The sequence below is a fragment of the Schistosoma mansoni genome, chromosome 7 (assembly GCF_000237925.1).
Source record: "Schistosoma mansoni strain Puerto Rico chromosome 7, complete genome".
NCBI lineage: Eukaryota > Metazoa > Platyhelminthes > Trematoda > Strigeidida > Schistosomatidae > Schistosoma > Schistosoma mansoni.
Window position 1 is genome coordinate 3,326,744 of NC_031501.1, and position 17,117 is coordinate 3,343,860.

General features: G+C 34.3%; 2 protein-coding genes and 1 non-coding gene across 3 annotated transcripts in view; 1 reads left to right on the top strand and 2 right to left on the bottom strand.

Annotated features, from left to right (window-relative positions):
- Positions 1–1,984: 1,984 nt before the first annotated feature.
- On the bottom strand, positions 1,985–2,230 carry Smp_195030 (putative abc transporter subunit; the record flags this gene model as incomplete). The annotated part of the gene is given in 2 exon segments (XM_018798625.1): positions 1,985–2,209; positions 2,213–2,230. Coding segments are annotated over 2 exon segments (243 nt in total).
- Positions 2,231–4,456: 2,226 nt separating this feature from the next.
- The window catches only part of Smp_127940 (putative sodium bicarbonate cotransporter (nbc2, 3)), a gene marked incomplete at its 3' end in the record, with an annotated part of 101,574 nt that continues 88,913 nt past the window's right edge, over positions 4,457–17,117 (bottom strand). Inside the window, exons 21-24 of the mRNA XM_018798626.1 lie at positions 15,850–16,002; positions 11,503–11,568; positions 9,281–9,369; positions 4,457–4,925 (exon numbers count right to left, since the gene is read on the bottom strand). Coding sequence (XP_018653549.1) covers positions 4,457–4,925; positions 9,281–9,369; positions 11,503–11,568; positions 15,850–16,002 — 777 coding nt within the window. The remainder of the gene's footprint in view (positions 4,926–9,280; positions 9,370–11,502; positions 11,569–15,849; positions 16,003–17,117) is intronic.
- On the top strand, positions 16,158–16,229 carry Smp_tRNA_00873_Phe_GAA.1.1. Its single transcript has one exon. It is a non-coding gene (tRNA).

Here is a 17,117-nt window from a genome sequence, read left to right on the forward strand (position 1 = left end):
CTTCAATTGACTCACGCTTTCAACTAAAATAGAAATGTACCGTTACCTTTTCAATTCTTTAACTATTCAAGGACAAATTTATCCAAACTTTATATATATATATATTATACTATAATAGATCAGGCTGATGTCAGTATGAAATATTGATTTTTATTTCGATTTTTAGAATGACATAGTTTGCGAAGACATATTGTATTGTATGACAGAAATAACAATACATAAATACAATTCTATTATCCTTTCCTGAAAAAGCTCCCATAGAAGTATATACAACACAAAGATACATGGGTACTTCGTCAATATATATATATATTTCATAATTGAAATCATGAGTCAATTGAAGTTAGACCACCATGGAAAACCTGGAAGCACTGGATGTCCTATTATGAGACTTCTCAGCAGCGCGCATCCACGATCTCTGACTATGAAATAAATTGACATGGTATTGAGTCCTTCAGGGATTACCTATCTCCCCAAGATTAAAGGCGCATGTTGCTGAGGAGTGATAAATAACATGAACCTAAGTCCATGGTTTCTTGTTAACTACCTCCGAACACCTCACTTCTATAATTCCACCACAGGTTGAGCCCTAGAACTTCTAGCTCTGCAATGGAAAGTATCTTTCTCAGTAGAACTTCGGAAATTTTTCACTAGTTTAATCATTCTGCATATGATTTGCCTTACTACTTGATAAATCGCTAATATCACCCCATGATAGACAGATAGACAAACAGTTGAATACTTTACTATCGACAGAAGCAGCAGCGGCAGCACAAAAGACTATATGAATTGTTACTATTATTATTAATATTATTATAAATAGTTTAGTAACAGTATGTATACTACTTATGATTTGTTGATGTTATCTTTAATAAATTGTATATGTTTATAATGAGTGATTGGTTATTGTATCCATAGAAACAATAGTAAAAATAGTAATAATAATAGTAATAATAGTCATAACAATAATAACAATATTTGAGTAAATCGTGTTAGTAATAATACTTCTTTTATCACTGTCATAGAAATTAGAATATGATTTGTGTAATTCTATTATTGTATATATTCTGCTAAGTTTGCATAGAAATAACTCAAATAGCAAGGATAATTAGATAGACAAATCAATAAACTTGATGGATAAACAGGCAGCTGGGTAGTAGGTAGACAGTCAGAGAGAGAATCGAAAGAAAACAAGTTTGGAAGCAAAACGGGTAGGAACTAGTTCTAACCTAAGAAAGGATATCTCATGAATGAACAAATAAACGAACAAAACGACGGTAGAACCAGGAGACAAAGTAATAACAGTAATTAATAATCATAGTAATAATAATAATGTTAAAGATGCCATCTTCAGTTTGTTTCTTTTTTTCATATGAATTAAGAGCATTTACCCATGTATCATCATCGGTTTAATGAAAAGACATATGAAGGACGGATTATAAAGAATGAATTAAAAAAAAGAATGGCATTGTGTATATATATATGCGTGTGTGAGAGGAATCAGGGACCAGAAAAATTAAAAAAAAAAACGATGAGCGAGAGTGCGAAGGAAAAACGTAATGAGAAGAGGAAATGAAAACTAGTTTAAACAGGTTAACCTACTATTCTGTTTTTTTTTCTGTAATCAACAATTTCATTTTTGAAAGAAAAAATGAAGGGAATTAATTAGTACAGACGATGAGAAATTGGTCTATTTTTGCTAAATGCTCTACTGTAAGAATTGAGTAATGCACCTTCAGTCGTACATATGTACGTAGGCATAGATACAAGAAAATATAACTAATTGACAGAAAAAAAAAACAAAACTTGCTTGTAGTATGTGAAAGTATTTACTAGATTAGAGGAGGGTAGAGTAGGGGAAGTCAGGGATTATTTATGTGTGTGTGTGTGAGAGAGAAAGAGAAAGTAAGCTTCATCAGTACACTTTTTTTCAGTAGTAGTAAACATAGTGTTGCTGCAGAGACACAAACAAAAAGAAGGAAATTTAATATGGAAGATATTCAGTAATGGATCTTTGGGGTGGGGGCGGGAAGAGGGTGCGAGATAGGGATAATGACAATTTTCTCTCTCTTATCGATCTAATAAAAATGATGAGATTAATATGACTATTGTAACTATCATTACTACCATTATTATTATTACCACCATCACTACTACTACTACTATTACTACTACCGTTTCTTATGGTACCCGATGGACTAGGAGTTAGTTATGTATACAAACTAATCATGATAATAATAAACAACGGTTTATTTAACCTTACAGTTACATATATCAAATTACATCCATTTTATTATCTGCTTTTTATCATCCATTATCTCACACGCATACACATATTCACCCTTATTATCCCTTCTCGGTACCTTGCTATCGCTATGGCGCTTCAAAGAAAAAAGAAGAGAAGAACAGGTTGAAGAGGATTAAGACAAAAAAATAACAATCGCAAACATAATCATCATCATCATTGTTATCGTCAATCCCATCGCTGCCATCACCAAAAAGAGAAAAAAAATGAGAAGATACTGAGACACTAGATTGTATATATGTTTGTATGTGTACAGATATACAATGAATCTATGAAAGTATGACAGATTGATCATATAAGTTTGATATCTAGTAATCAATAAGGAAACTAAAAAAGAATGATATTTTCATTACTATGACTACTATTAATCATAATAACAATAATTATTAGTAGTAGTATCGTTAATCATGTTACATATCTAATTGTTCCTTGAAAATTCATTTATTGTTTGTGTATTTGGGTCTTTCAAATCTCCTATAATTCGTTGTACACAAGTATTTATTGACTGAAATGTATAGACGGTAGTTCTATTAAAATGTGTACATTATTATAAGTAGTATATATATATATATTCTCAAAATCAAAAAAATGAACTTTTATCAACATTGACTGTTTCTAGGAGTAGTGTAACAACAATAACAAAACAGTGTAGGGGGCATAGAATGATTCCTGAAAGAGAAGCAACTGATTCAGTATAAAATACAGTTATTATTACTACTACTACTACTACTACCACTAATAGTACTACTACTACTAATAATAATGGTAATTATAGTAAATAAATGAATACAATGTAAAAGCCTAACATTCTCGTTGACTAGAAATAATATTTTGTCATTGGTTTATGTATGTGTATGTAATGTAGACAATGGAGAACAGAGTGAAATGGTGAAATAATAAATCACAACAACAACAACAACAATAGAGAATAGAGGAAGGTTGTACTCTTTTGGGTACTAGTTAATCAGTGGTGAAAATAGTAGATATGATCATGTAATCTCAAGGTGTATTGGATTATTTTTTTTAAAAAAAAAGAGAGGCGCAGAGGGAGGGAGGTAGGTAGGAAAGAACATGAGTGAATGTATCTAATTAACATATATGTATTGTATTCTAACAATTTTCGTATAAGAAATTGTGTTTATTCATGACAATAACAATTATGAAATGGTTATTCGAACAAAATATAATGTAACGGATAAAAAAACCCCCAGTAATAATGGTAACAATAACAATCAAAATCAAGAGTTATGAAGCTTGAGGACAATGATGATGATGCTAATGAGGATGTAAAGAGCAGCTGTATTGTGGAGAGATGGGTTGAAAGGGGGAAGGAAGTAAATCACTCTTTTTGAAAAAAAACAACATATGCACTAGTATTTTCTTTAAGAAAAAAAGGGGGTCAAAGGACCAACTTTTCAACAAAAGAGAATTCATACATGTTGGTATACAAAAGAAAAGGGGAAAACACTCTGTCAAACAAATAATAGTCACACTTTTATATTATCTTATACCTGCCTTTATCCGAATACACACAGACACACACATACATACACATTCAATTTATTCGAAAATTGTTCGAATAGTAATACAAATACCTTGCATTAATTCTAAAATCTATTAAGAGTAATAATAATAATGATAATAATGATAATAGTAGTAGTAGTAGTAGTAGGAAGAATCATACACAAATCATGCAGGTTTGTTTGTTAGTTATTTGCTTACGACAATTTTGATCGGATACATTCTATTTCATCCGCTTTAATCTTCTTCCTTACCAATACAATATCGATAATCAATGAATAGATTTAGGAAGTGGAAAGACTGATTAAAATGTATTCTGTAAGTATATGGATATTATACGTATGTATATGTATATGCATATTTTAGATTATTTCAGTAGTCTTTCATCATTTCTTCTTTGACGTCATGTACACAAACATACATTCACATAGACTAACCAACACACATACATACATACACACACACACAAGAAGTTTTACTTTAATAAAAAAAAATGTGGGAAGCAATTCATATAAAATCATCAATTGTAGAAGGGACTGTCTTTTTCTTCTGAGAAAACAGAAAAGAAAAATCTATGATTATTCTTCACCTGTTCCTTTTTTCAATCATTCAATTTTATAATTAGGATTATTAAATGCGTTGTATATGGTGTTGTTGTTGTTGTCGTCTATGCGTTATTTCTGGTGATCCTTGATTCGATGGTGGATTTATCATAATTTTCGGTGTATCTAATAATGGTAAACTATCAGTATTTCTATCTTCGTTAACATTCATAGTTTTTCCTTTTGTATTATTTACTGTATCCTTGGGATCAATACAGAATAGAACTGGTTGTTTCTGTTTTATCGGCAACGCTACAGATGGTGAATTTGATGTGGATTGATTTTGTTGGTCATTAGCATCGGAGTTATTATTATTATTACTATTATTACCAGGAGTAGTAATCGTAGTAGAATTATTGGATAAATGATTCGTATCAGTTTTGAATGTTTCATCCTCATCATCTTCACACGGTGATGTGGACGAAAGACGTTTCGTTTTACGATGTCGTGTTTTTGATGAACTCCTACTACTAGGTTTTGTATCTTTCGATTTATTACTAAAAAAGAAACGAACAGGGAAAGATGAGATAAAACGAGTGAAGGAAGAATGAATATCCGTGTGAAATATGATTGTAACAGACTGATCTTGGTTGACGTACCATTGAAAACCAGGGTCAACCAAACAGCTGTAGGGGCTCTTCAGTAATGCGTATTTACCATTCCATCCAACTCGGAACCTTCAGTTATCACGATGAACATGCGGATATTAAATCGTAAATAAAGCCCCTAAGTATTACCTATTGGATTGGATGATCACAGCGCAATATAACAAATTGGTTAAAGTTGAAATCGTACTATTGAACCTCAACTAAGTGGTTCTGATGACTAAAAGTTCATTTGGAAATGTAACTGTTCTAGGTAGGTGGTGAGGCCGTGAATGCGTATTACTTAAAAATCCCACACTAAGAAGAGACAGCTATCCAGTACTCTTTAATTTTCAGTGGTACTTCAATTGAGATCAATCTCTGAAAACAAGGACTACAAATTAAATCAGTCTCCATGAGTATGTAGAGTAAAAAAAGAAAACTGTGAGATCAGTTAATTTATCACAGTAGTATTATTAAAGTAAACCTTATCAGATAACGATTTTCATAATTTTGCCCTAAATAATAATTTTTCCTAGAAAAGAATGTAACGAGTAATCTAACGCGAAGCGATGATCAGAGAGAACGGGGGATTTTATGAGAGCGATGGAGAAAACGAAACGAAAACGAACGAAAAATTTACTGATCAATGCATAGAAGACTAGACATACTCACTTATATACATAGATTTAGTCACAGACTTATATAATGTACAAATTTAAAGCCTTATAGGTCTGTTTGAAGGGTGTGTCAGCAACGCTGTTAATGGAGAAATGTGTACATTCGGTATAAATGTACACAATAAATCAAGTTGCAACACTTCCAGAAAAATACCAACGACAACACAGTAAAAAAAGAAAAGTAGTAGAATGGAACTTTGAAGAATTAGCTGAAATAATAGTGTATTGACTAAAAGAAATATTTTCACTGTTGAAATCATGAGTTAATTGAAGCTAGACCACCATCGAAAACCTGGAAACACTGGATGGCCGTTTCGTCCTATTATGGGACTCCTCAGCAGTGCGCATCCACGATACCGCACCCGCGAGACTCGAGCCCAGGACCTACCAGTCTCGAGCCGAAGCCCTTAACCGATAGACCACTGAGCCGGCCGATATCCAACGGTGCTAATGTCTAACTTCAAGCAATCCACGATTTTGAGCGACCGTTCACCAATTGTCTTCAGTGAGTTGATATCTCTACAACAGACTTGGTAGAACTCCACTAGCCACTGCTTCCCACTAGAACTCAAGGAAATATCTCTTGAAGTCAGTCACTAGTGAGCATATGATTATAGATCAGGTTTTCGATGGTGGTCTAGCTTCAATTGACTCATGATTTCAACAGTGAAAATACTAAATTCTCCACAAAACCCCCTCTGATCTAAAAGAAATATGTCAATTAGAAAGGATAGATCAGTGAGTGGGTGAAACTAATGAATAAAATATCATGAAGTAATCAGAGCTAAAAGACAAGAACTATAGTCCTACTTGAGATTTTTGTAAAAGAATCGTAGTGTCTACCATCTCATTGTTGGATGTTCACATTGAGATTTAAACCAAGTAGTGAATACACGTCTTCAATCAGTAATGAAGGATTAAACATGCATAACATTGACTAACGCTACTTAACATTTACTCAGTATAAATACGCCTCAGTTCCACAGGAGGTCAATCTTGGCCTAAATAACATCATGGCGTAGCTGGTTGACAAAGCTTTAAAACCACCAGGAAGCATCAGTTCCCTTAAAATTGCAGGTAGGTCATACTGACAATTGTCAAATAGCATGAAACCTAGGTTAGTATATGGTTCACTCTAGACTTCTTCCAACCCTAAACTAACTAACCTACTGAGTTCATATGGTCATTAACTAATTTAATCAGTATAATTTTTATTCGTAAGGCTTTACAGAAAAACCAACTTCTGGCTGTACTGTAAAAATATACTCAAACTCGTGATAAAAAGGACGAAAACACTGAGGCTTCCTCTCTCACAGGATACACATAGATTAACCAAAAAACTAATGATATTTCAAAGACAATATACCATTTTGAATCAATATTCCCATAAACATGAATAATGAACACATTTATAACGAATTATCATGTTCGCTCTAGTCCACATGGGCCAAATTCATTAATATTGTCCGAACTCAATGATTTACAATTTCATATTGTGATTTAGACATCATTGTCTACGTTTCTGTAAACTATTCCAAAGCTGTTGCTCAGCATTGCACATTATAATAGATATGTAACAAATGTTTTAGTCATACTGACAGACGATGATTCCTAGCCTCATCAAACAGATTTATTATACTTATCTACTAATCTACAGGTAAGCTCAGGATTACCAACTTAATAAGTTCACACACTCGAGACATGGTTCGAAGGCACTATTCATGACTAGTTAATTACAACCTACGCACATTTTCAACGTTCAAGGAGTGTTTCACAGCCATTAGTAATACATGTAGGACATATTCTATTTGGACAGAGCTGGATCTGTTGGGACACATCGAGAATTCCTTGGAAAGTCATTTAAAATTTAAAAAAAACGTATGAAAATACTTCATCCGGTCAGCGTTTAACGGAAACTTCCAAGAGTTCTCAAAAAAGATGGGTAACATGTCATATACTGACTAGAATTTCATTGAAATTGTTATTAAATTAAGGATGTTTTCAGAAACTTCCACAGTATCAACGCTATCCGTGAACTTACAAATCTCACTGCTCTCTATAACTAAATTAGCCTTGATAGTCAAGCTTCTTTCCATGCTTTCCATCTTTTATCTATAGTCAGCTATTCAATTGTAGAAGAATTAGTAGCAGTTAGAAATTCGAGTGCTCAAGTATCAAACATGTTAATGTCTATTCATCTGTCTGTAAAACCATTATTTGATTAATAATAAGATTTGTCAACTACCTCCTACTAACCATCACCAACCGATAACTCATGATTTGTCCAAAACTCTTTGAACTTCCTCTAAGCCTGATTCACATATATTCACTTATTTTATGTATAAAAACGATCATTAAAATGGTAAGTAAGTTGATGAATAGTTTATTCTCGAGAGTGAAATAGTTGAGTGCGTTGACAACTTCACATTTCATCGAAGTTTCGCCAATCCTTGTGAGTTGACAACCTCATGAAATCTTTGCACACTGTCTTGGAAAACTGGCTTAACTTTCACCCAATCGGACTATCTGTAGAGTAGGTGAAGTGTCTTTTGCCAACGAAAGTGTGCAGTAATTAAATCTGTCCTAATTTATAGCTGTGAAATATTTCCTTTTTAAAAGAGAGAATATTTGTCGGTTACGGGTATTTAATCATATAAGTCTTTGAAACATCGTTCGCAAATGTTGCAGCTACTGAGTGAGAAGAATTGAGGTTAAATTCCGAGTATTAGGTAGACATGGAATATTAGTTGAGACTGTTGTGAATATTCATCAACTGAAGTGGTTGGAATATATATAACGTAGACCCAATCACTGCCTTATTACATGTGTCATGTTTACTGGCACAAAGATTGGTTCGGAAGAAAGCTAAGGGTTGATATACAGACACGTAGGACTAATTCAGGAAGTTATTAGCTGTTGGACTAGGGAGTGTAGGTAGGTGTAGGCAACCGTGTTCGGGTTTCGGATGATCATCATAACCAGTGGTTAGAAACACTGGGGAACATGGATCAGAATAGGTCACAATAGTGCAGATGCTTTTCTTTTTCTTTCTTAGATTATGAGTTTCACAGTTATTTTATACCTTTCATCCCACTAATTAATTCTTTTTACGCGAATCATATTATCTATGCCCAATCTAATATATTCACATCGATACTGTTACTATTTACACTGCTTTGGCATTTATCGTGATAATTTCACTTCGCTGTGCTAATATGGTATGGTAATTTGAACAAATGCACACAAATAACAAATTCTACACTGGTTATGATTGACTGGTATTGCCAGGTCTTATTTTGATTACATAACGTTCTTCCTTCCTATACTATATCCTTATATACAACCTGTCTTTTATATACTACCACCACTAAATTAACTATTTCTATGAATCCGGTGTTCATCTTGTTGTGCTAACGAGGTATAGCAACTTGGACCGATGCATAAATGTGCCTGGTCCTACGTTGTAGCTGACTGATTGACTGAGTTAGCTGACTGAAAAACGTTGAGGAGAGCGAGAAATATAAGTAGGAAATTAAAAGCGAACATTCAATTATGAAAATTAAATCAAATCTCTCGGCAGAAACTTACGAAGTCTTTTTACACTCATTATTTATATCCGCACCACTTAACTGGCGCCAAATAGATGTTTTTGACATTTCTTCTGTGATGTTGATACGCTGCAAAAGTTTATGAAGAAGAAGGAAAAAAGCGGTCAGAAAACCAAATATATTTAACTATAAATATTGGAATGATTACTGAGTAGTATAGTAGTAGTATTGTGAACGGGAACACATGTGTGAATATCAAAAGTATTTTAACAAAAGATTACAGAGTTCTTTGGTAAGTTGTGAAAACCATATGTTCAATACTTTATTTACAAATTCTCCACTAATTGTCTCGAACTTCGTCGCTCCTTCATTGCCTCAACAATTACCCTCCGTTCTCTTCGATTCGATCTTCCCAACCTTCTGCTTTCATACATTCCACTTCTGACTGGTGTTTATATACTACTTATGTTGACGTAAGTTGAAAACACCATAGTAGTAGTAGCCACTGTTATTTTTTGGTCCTTAGTGTTCTCGATCATGTCCTATGAACCGGCATTTTGTGTCCTATTTTTAGATGTTACAAGATTGAGATAAACTTGACATAACGGCCCGAAGAGCTTAGTGGTAACGTCTAGGATAGCAAAACTTGGAGATGTGGGTTCAAATTACGCAGACAGCATCAGTTCTATCAAGAGTACATGTTCACCATTTTGGTGAGTGTCAGTTATCATGAAGCCTAAGCCAAATAGGGTTTTCTGTCGACTACCTCCAACCACGTAACATCAAAATATTCTGCGTACAATATCGAGCGATTTACACTAGTAGATACACATTTGCAACTCATTCGATAGAGTTCGTTTAGCCCTAAAAGACTAGACAAACATATCATTGGCCATTACTCAGTGATTAATCATTTGTAAATACCTAAGTGTTATAGGATGTCAATGGGTGCTTGAATGACTGTTAAAATCTCATTCTGTGAAGCTGAGTCATAGCGGCCCGAATCCTACAGAGAAATAGTTACACTTCTAATGCAGATCGTATCTAAAAGTACTCGATGTAATTCAAGGCATTGTCAAGGCTGTTTGTGTTGCTAAAAGGTATTTTTCCACTGTAATACCTAATCCTTATTCTCAACACAAGGGTGGCAAAGCATCATAGTATGAAAACAGATATCACTAGTGATGTAAACTCTAATCCTAACTACTCTCTGCTCGGCTGATAGGCTTTTCAAAGTTGTCAGTGTAGTATGCAGATTTGTCTTGATTGTCTAAAGGCCAAAGGTCTTTATCTGTTCGTAGATTGTATTTGCCACGGATTGACCTCATTTGAGGTTTCATTGAAAAGCGCGCAAAATTGAACAGCTGCTTCGTTCTAGTATGAGATCGCTGGTCATTATGCATCTACGAATATATCAGGGATTCAATGAAACACCTTCAGAACTCGCAGTGAACACTTAACCATTGAAACCTCTAAGTCAGAGTTTAATAGTGCAATTCCCGATACAGCGCGACAACAATCCAATGCCTTTGGTGACAACTGTAACACTTCGACATATCTGAACTCCTTTAGTAATAAATTCTTACCACTAAAGCTGTAGGGACAACTTTAAGTAAGTCAATAATGATTGGATTATCATAGTTTATTTTTCATGGTTTTTAAGGAGATTAGTTTATGTCGTATTCATAATAGATTATTATTTATTAAAGTTCTCCATTGTTCCATAAAGGAAACTTTTTTCAAAATTTATTGTGAGTACTTTCTTTCGTCTTGTGTGTATTCACCTGATCAAATATCCAATTTTCTATTCTGTATCTGTTTGTTTACTCATAGGTTTGTCTATCTATCGTGTGCTTGTGTATCTGATGTATGCTTATCTGTCTATCTACTAACTATCAGTTTGCGATTGTGGAGATTGTAGAATGTTGAGGTCACGAACTGATCTAAGTTCGACAATCATTGAAAACTTGAAAATACTGAATAACTGTTTCGTCCTAATATAGGACTTCTTAGCAGTCGCATCCATGCCCAAAGCATAGAAGATTAAACTAAGGACCTTCGGTTTTGCACATGAGCGCTTAACATTTAGATCAGTGAACCTTTGCGTCCAATGGTGTAGATGTTTGTTTATCTATGCTGTCTAACCACCCTCTGATGGATACACACATTGAAGAGTTTTCAATAAATAACTAGTAACAAGTGAATCATCATTTTTTAGAAATAAGACGTATAATTTTCTTTAAAAAAACGAGAAATGGTTACCTTTTCTTCTGATTGAGATATTTTCTTTTCTTGTAAAAGATTCGCACTACTTGAAAATTTCGTGTTCTGGGAAACAGGAATGTGAATGATGCATTGAGTGAGTGAATGAGAAGGAAAAAGAAATAGAGAAAGGAAATCAGTAATAGTTCAACGTATAGATACATATTGATTTCCATATTACCTTGGGAAAATTAGCCTGCTCTTAGCTACAGGAGTAAAAAAAACTAAGTAAATCTACTGAACTTGAACACAATTTTCGTCACACGACCACCGATAAGGTTGACACAAAGTCGATATGTTTGTAAAATTTTTCATCGCAACACAAGAAAATCACGACCATATATTGAGTCACGTAGTCGTTCCTAATTTACCAAGTTTCGTAGGCCCAAAGTGAAATCCAGATTTCAGGATTTAATAGTAACGGAGGCAGTTTTCCAGAGAATTAATCAATCTGTAGGTTGAATTAATCACATATTGATTTCAGTCGAGGTACAATTGAAAACCAAGGAGGACTGAACAGCTACTTCATCTCAGTATAGTGTAAGATTCTTCAGTAGTGTGCTTTTACGACACCACCAGTAATCGAACAGCTGCTATCAGTAGGATGGTGTAACTGTCGTGCTACATCGCAAATTATACTACTGGACGCCAACTTGGTGGTTCTCATAGTTAAGCGTTCGCTGAGGGACTTGAAGGTCTTGGGATCAATTACTGTCCAATTCTACGTGGTTTTCAACAGCATCTCAATATAAATCAATCTGTAACGGATAAAATCTACTGAATAAAACTCAGTAATTCATTTGTAGTAAACTGGTTATAATTCCTTTATTCTGATCAGTGAAAGACAGCAACAAGCAATGTGAGTCAAAAAAAAAGAAAATCTACTGGTTAAAGCTATACGAAGAGAATGCCGTAAAACAAACGTTTTCTAGATAGCAAACAACTCTTAAAAATACGCAAACGAGTTTCGTCATTGAAATAACATCCAATGGTGACGACCTGGAAAATAATCTTGTTAAGAAAGTAAGGCCAATCAGGATGTGAGCAGAGTAAATGATTAATATATGACATATAAACCTAAAAATGATTAGAGTAAGGAGTTAAGGGAGAGTAGGAGGATGTTTTGGGGCCTCATATTAATGAACGGTTATAGTAGATAGTTCTTTATTTTTAAATCTCATATATATATATATATATATATATATCAGTTATCTTGGAAAATTCATGAATTATTGGTATTTTAATTATACCCGTTTGCGATTATTTCTGTCCTCAAAAGACTGATCACTTTTCCATGTCCCCTAATGCCCTGGTATGGCCGAGGGGAAGGGGAATATCCTTTCCCCCTCGAAAGCCTCTCATATGATCACGCATATATAGCTACTGCCAGAGAACTACTCGCAGCCTTCTTGTGCTAACGTTATCGGTGATGAATTTGAGAAGATAAAAAGCGAATGTCCAGCGAAAGCTTAAGCCGGGTTGGTAGGTACGAAGGATCCATCTAATGAAGTCGGAAAACCATGATTCCTAACCAGTGATGCACATAGGCTCTAGGATCTTGAGGAAACAAAGAGATTATAAAATTACTGTTGTTACCGGCCACCATGGGACCGTATCCCCTGACGCTACTCCATTCCCTTATGGACTAGACCTTTGGGTCAAAAGGTGGGGTAGTGGCCTCGTAATAAAACCATCTGCTTCGGTTTAAACGCCCAAACAGTATCACAGCCCACACACAGATTTTGTGTGGCGCATATATATGTGTTTAAATAAATTTCCTATTGTCATTTTAAGAATTGAAAAAAGTTCTTTCCCATTCTTTAGTCTTTCGATGTCTATCAAATTGAAGCGGTTTGATTATTAAATAATGGTAGGCTTAACTCATTCTATACCTTGTTCTAAGCAAGATATAAGCAATTCGTCATTGTGTTTTGAATTTCGAGCAGAAATTTCAAAGGTATGCGATCTTAAATTCTAACGATTCATATGTATACTTCTATCCAAAATTCTTTTCGCTTATTTATCACCTTGTGTAAGCATTTATTGATAATGTGAATAATTATCTCGATAGTTAGTGCTTCTGACTTTAGAGTTCACACACTGTTATCTCAGATTATTTGGCCATCAATTATTGGTCGGGAATTGTGTAATATTGTATCACTTAACCCAATTTAGTGGTCTAATTATCTAGTGTATCAATCGGCTGATCAGTCGTATTAACCAGTCTGATGAATAGTAGGTTTATTCCATTACTTACCGACTGTATTATCTCAAGGTGTTTTGTAGTGTTATCAAATCAAATTACATTTCTAACTTCATTAAATTCACAATATTGAGCAGACATCTAATGTTGTCGGTAACTGGTTCATACTCTATATGATTTATAGGATGATATATAGAGTTACTATGCTTTTGATCGTCTGAAAGACCGACTAAACGAGGAACAAGCTAGGCGGAATGTTCATACTAGAACTTTTGACAATATTCTCGCATTTCTCTACATAAATTCATCAACTATGTTAAACGTAATCAAACCTAGAAACCCTACACTTAATACATAGTTATGTAAGAAATTTCTTTTGAAAAAGAACTATGTGTATTTGTGAATGTGAGTGCATGTATTTATGAAAAAGACGTCATTTGACACTGATTAAACTGTTTCGAAGGTGTAATAGGTCAAATTGTTGAATCTTTGGATAATGAAAGGAGTTAAAACTGATAATTGTGAAGTAGCTACAGTTTCAGTGACTGGACATTTACAATAAATCCAGTTGAGATGAATATCTTCGTCTTGGAATCGATATAAATGAAGTGTTATTTGGTTATTTTATGACATTCTCATATTTGTATTATTAAGATTAAATCATTTATTATGTTTGATAAGCCTTAACATTCCATTTTGATTGAATAATAGATGAACCATTGAATTCTAAACATATACGCACATTGGTAGAATTTACGGAAATGGATTGCATGAACAAAGAGCTGTCGATTCGACCATATCATATCCTTTGCCGAATGTTTAGTTTGAATAATTAATACAACCGTAATAATTTTTTTGTAGATATAAAACTATTTTAAGTATATGGTTGTGGAAATTACTGATTTTCACTTAAATCATGATCCGATCAATGTTAGACCAAAACTGAAAACCTAGAAACAATGGACGGCCGTTTTTTTTAACATAGGATTCTTCAGCATTGTGCAATCGCGATCCCGCATTCTAGAACCGAACCTAGAACCTTCGGTCTCGCGCGCAAACCGTTAATCTCTAGACCACCGTACCATCATCCAGTAGTGGTAATATCTAAATTCAATCAAACCACAATATTGCTCGACCATTTTCTATTGTCTTCGCTGGGTAACTGCCTCACACCTGATAGAGCTCCACTGATTACTGCTTCTCATCTTTTTATTGCGTATGTTGAACAACACCAGTCAGAAGAACGTTGATAAACAGATAATTCCACTGTCGTATACAGTCAAGACCAATATCTATACAACTAGGGTTTAAATTTGTTAGTCACACCCACCCTCTCATTAGTGAACAATTTTTCTCACTGTCCTGCTTTTCAGTCCTGAAAGCTGTCGCCCATTAGTATGAATAATTTAAAAAATGTTGTAACTTATGATCATGATTGTTGTTATGGATATGAAGGTTAATAATTTATGCAGTGGTTACCTTTTGAATAAAAATAAGGTCTATTAATTACGTTATCATTTGTTTAGATTTGAGTTTGAAAATGGTTACACCCAAAGATAATTTGAATCTCACCGTGCTACATATTTATATATCTGAGTGGAAGAAGGTCTATAGCACATATTTGGCACACATTTTGATAATAATTATATCAACAGAGAGACTATAATTAATGAACAAACCAATCAGATTTAAGATTTAAGAGAGTTTTGGATTTCGGATTGAAATTCATTCATCTATATGACTAAATAATATTTTGGTATTATAATTAATGTCAGTTTGTTATGAAGATTCTAACTTTAAGATCCTAATCGTAACTTCTAACTCGAAACTCTTGATTCTGATTTTCTACATTAATTTGTAACCGTCTTAAGACCTTAGTTAGTGGGTGAATTATCTTAGTCACTTTGATGTGGCTCGAAAGTCGTCTTACCAAAATCAATCACTGTTTTATCGAATGTTTATGGTTAAAGACCCCCAAAACTTATCATTAAGACTAAAGAATTAAAACCATAGTGGTTTTAATGGGCTTACAAACATACATATATACCAATAAACAATACAATAAGACACAAGACAGTAGTAGTAATATTTAGATAAACCAATGATAAAGTACAATGTTTAAGAATAATATACAGCTAGCTAACCTTATTAAAATCATTATTACTTGGCACAGATGTGACTAATGAACGTGGAAATGGTTTACGTTTAGTACTGGGTAAAATTTGATCTAACCATTTTAATTCTTCTTGAGTAAATATAAAATCTAATCCTTTACGTATAAAACACATGGCTAAAACCTATGTATATAGTTGAAATGAAAGAAAGAAAGAACATCATTAAAATGAATAATTAAATGATATAATATATATAGTTTAAGACATAAGACAACTGATGGATACAGTGTTTGATAGGTTTTCAAATCATCTAGACTGTTGGATATTGTTGGCTGTCGCCGGAGTAGCTCAGTTGGGAGAGCGTTAGGATGAAGATCTAAATGTCCCAGGTTCGATCCCGGATTCCGGCAGGCGACTGTCTTCCACATTTGCCCCCAAATGCCCTGGTATGGCCGAGAGTGGGGAAAGTCCGCTCTCCCTCTCGAAATGCTCTCAAATGGCCACGCGAATATATAGCCTCTGTCAGGGAAGTCCTACTCACTGCCTTCTCGTAACATTACTGTTGTTTACGAAATTGAGAGGACGAAAAGCGAATGTCCGGCGCTTTAACCGGGTTGGTGGACACGGTGCGTTCACCTAAGGGAGTTGGAAAACCCTGATTCCAAACCAATGGTGCACATGAGCTCTAGTATCCTGAGGAAACGAATGGCGTATGAATCAATCGTTGGTCACCGGCTACCATGGGACTGCATCTCCTTACGATGCTCCACTGTCTTGTGGACTAGACCTTCAGGTCAAAGGCTCAGGGTGTGGCCCCCTAAGAAAACCACCTGCTTCAGTTTGGGCACCTGGGCAGTATCACAGCTCTCACACAAATCAAATGAGATTTGTGAGGCGCATATATATTTGGTGCTTCCTCGTACCAATATTTATGTGTTTAAATAAATAATAAAATAAGACTGTTAGAAATCATTTACTCCTTAAGAATTTTTCACTACAATCTTCAGAAGCTTAGAAAATGCTAAAAACATTGTGTTCGATGGACATCAAATAGAGACCTCTAAGAAACATCTAGAAAAAAGAGAAGGATTATCCATCACATTTTGATTGGACAACTACTCATTTTGGACTCGTCAGCTGGATGTACCTGAATCTCAGAGTTGATGTTCACTCTGGGACTTGAACCCAATACCTTTCGCTTCAAACGCCATCGCGTTATCCACTCGGCCACTGAGTCCTGATAGCCACTTGCTTGTGCAATGGGGTGAAGTTTAAATTCATTTAGTATTGTTTGTTTG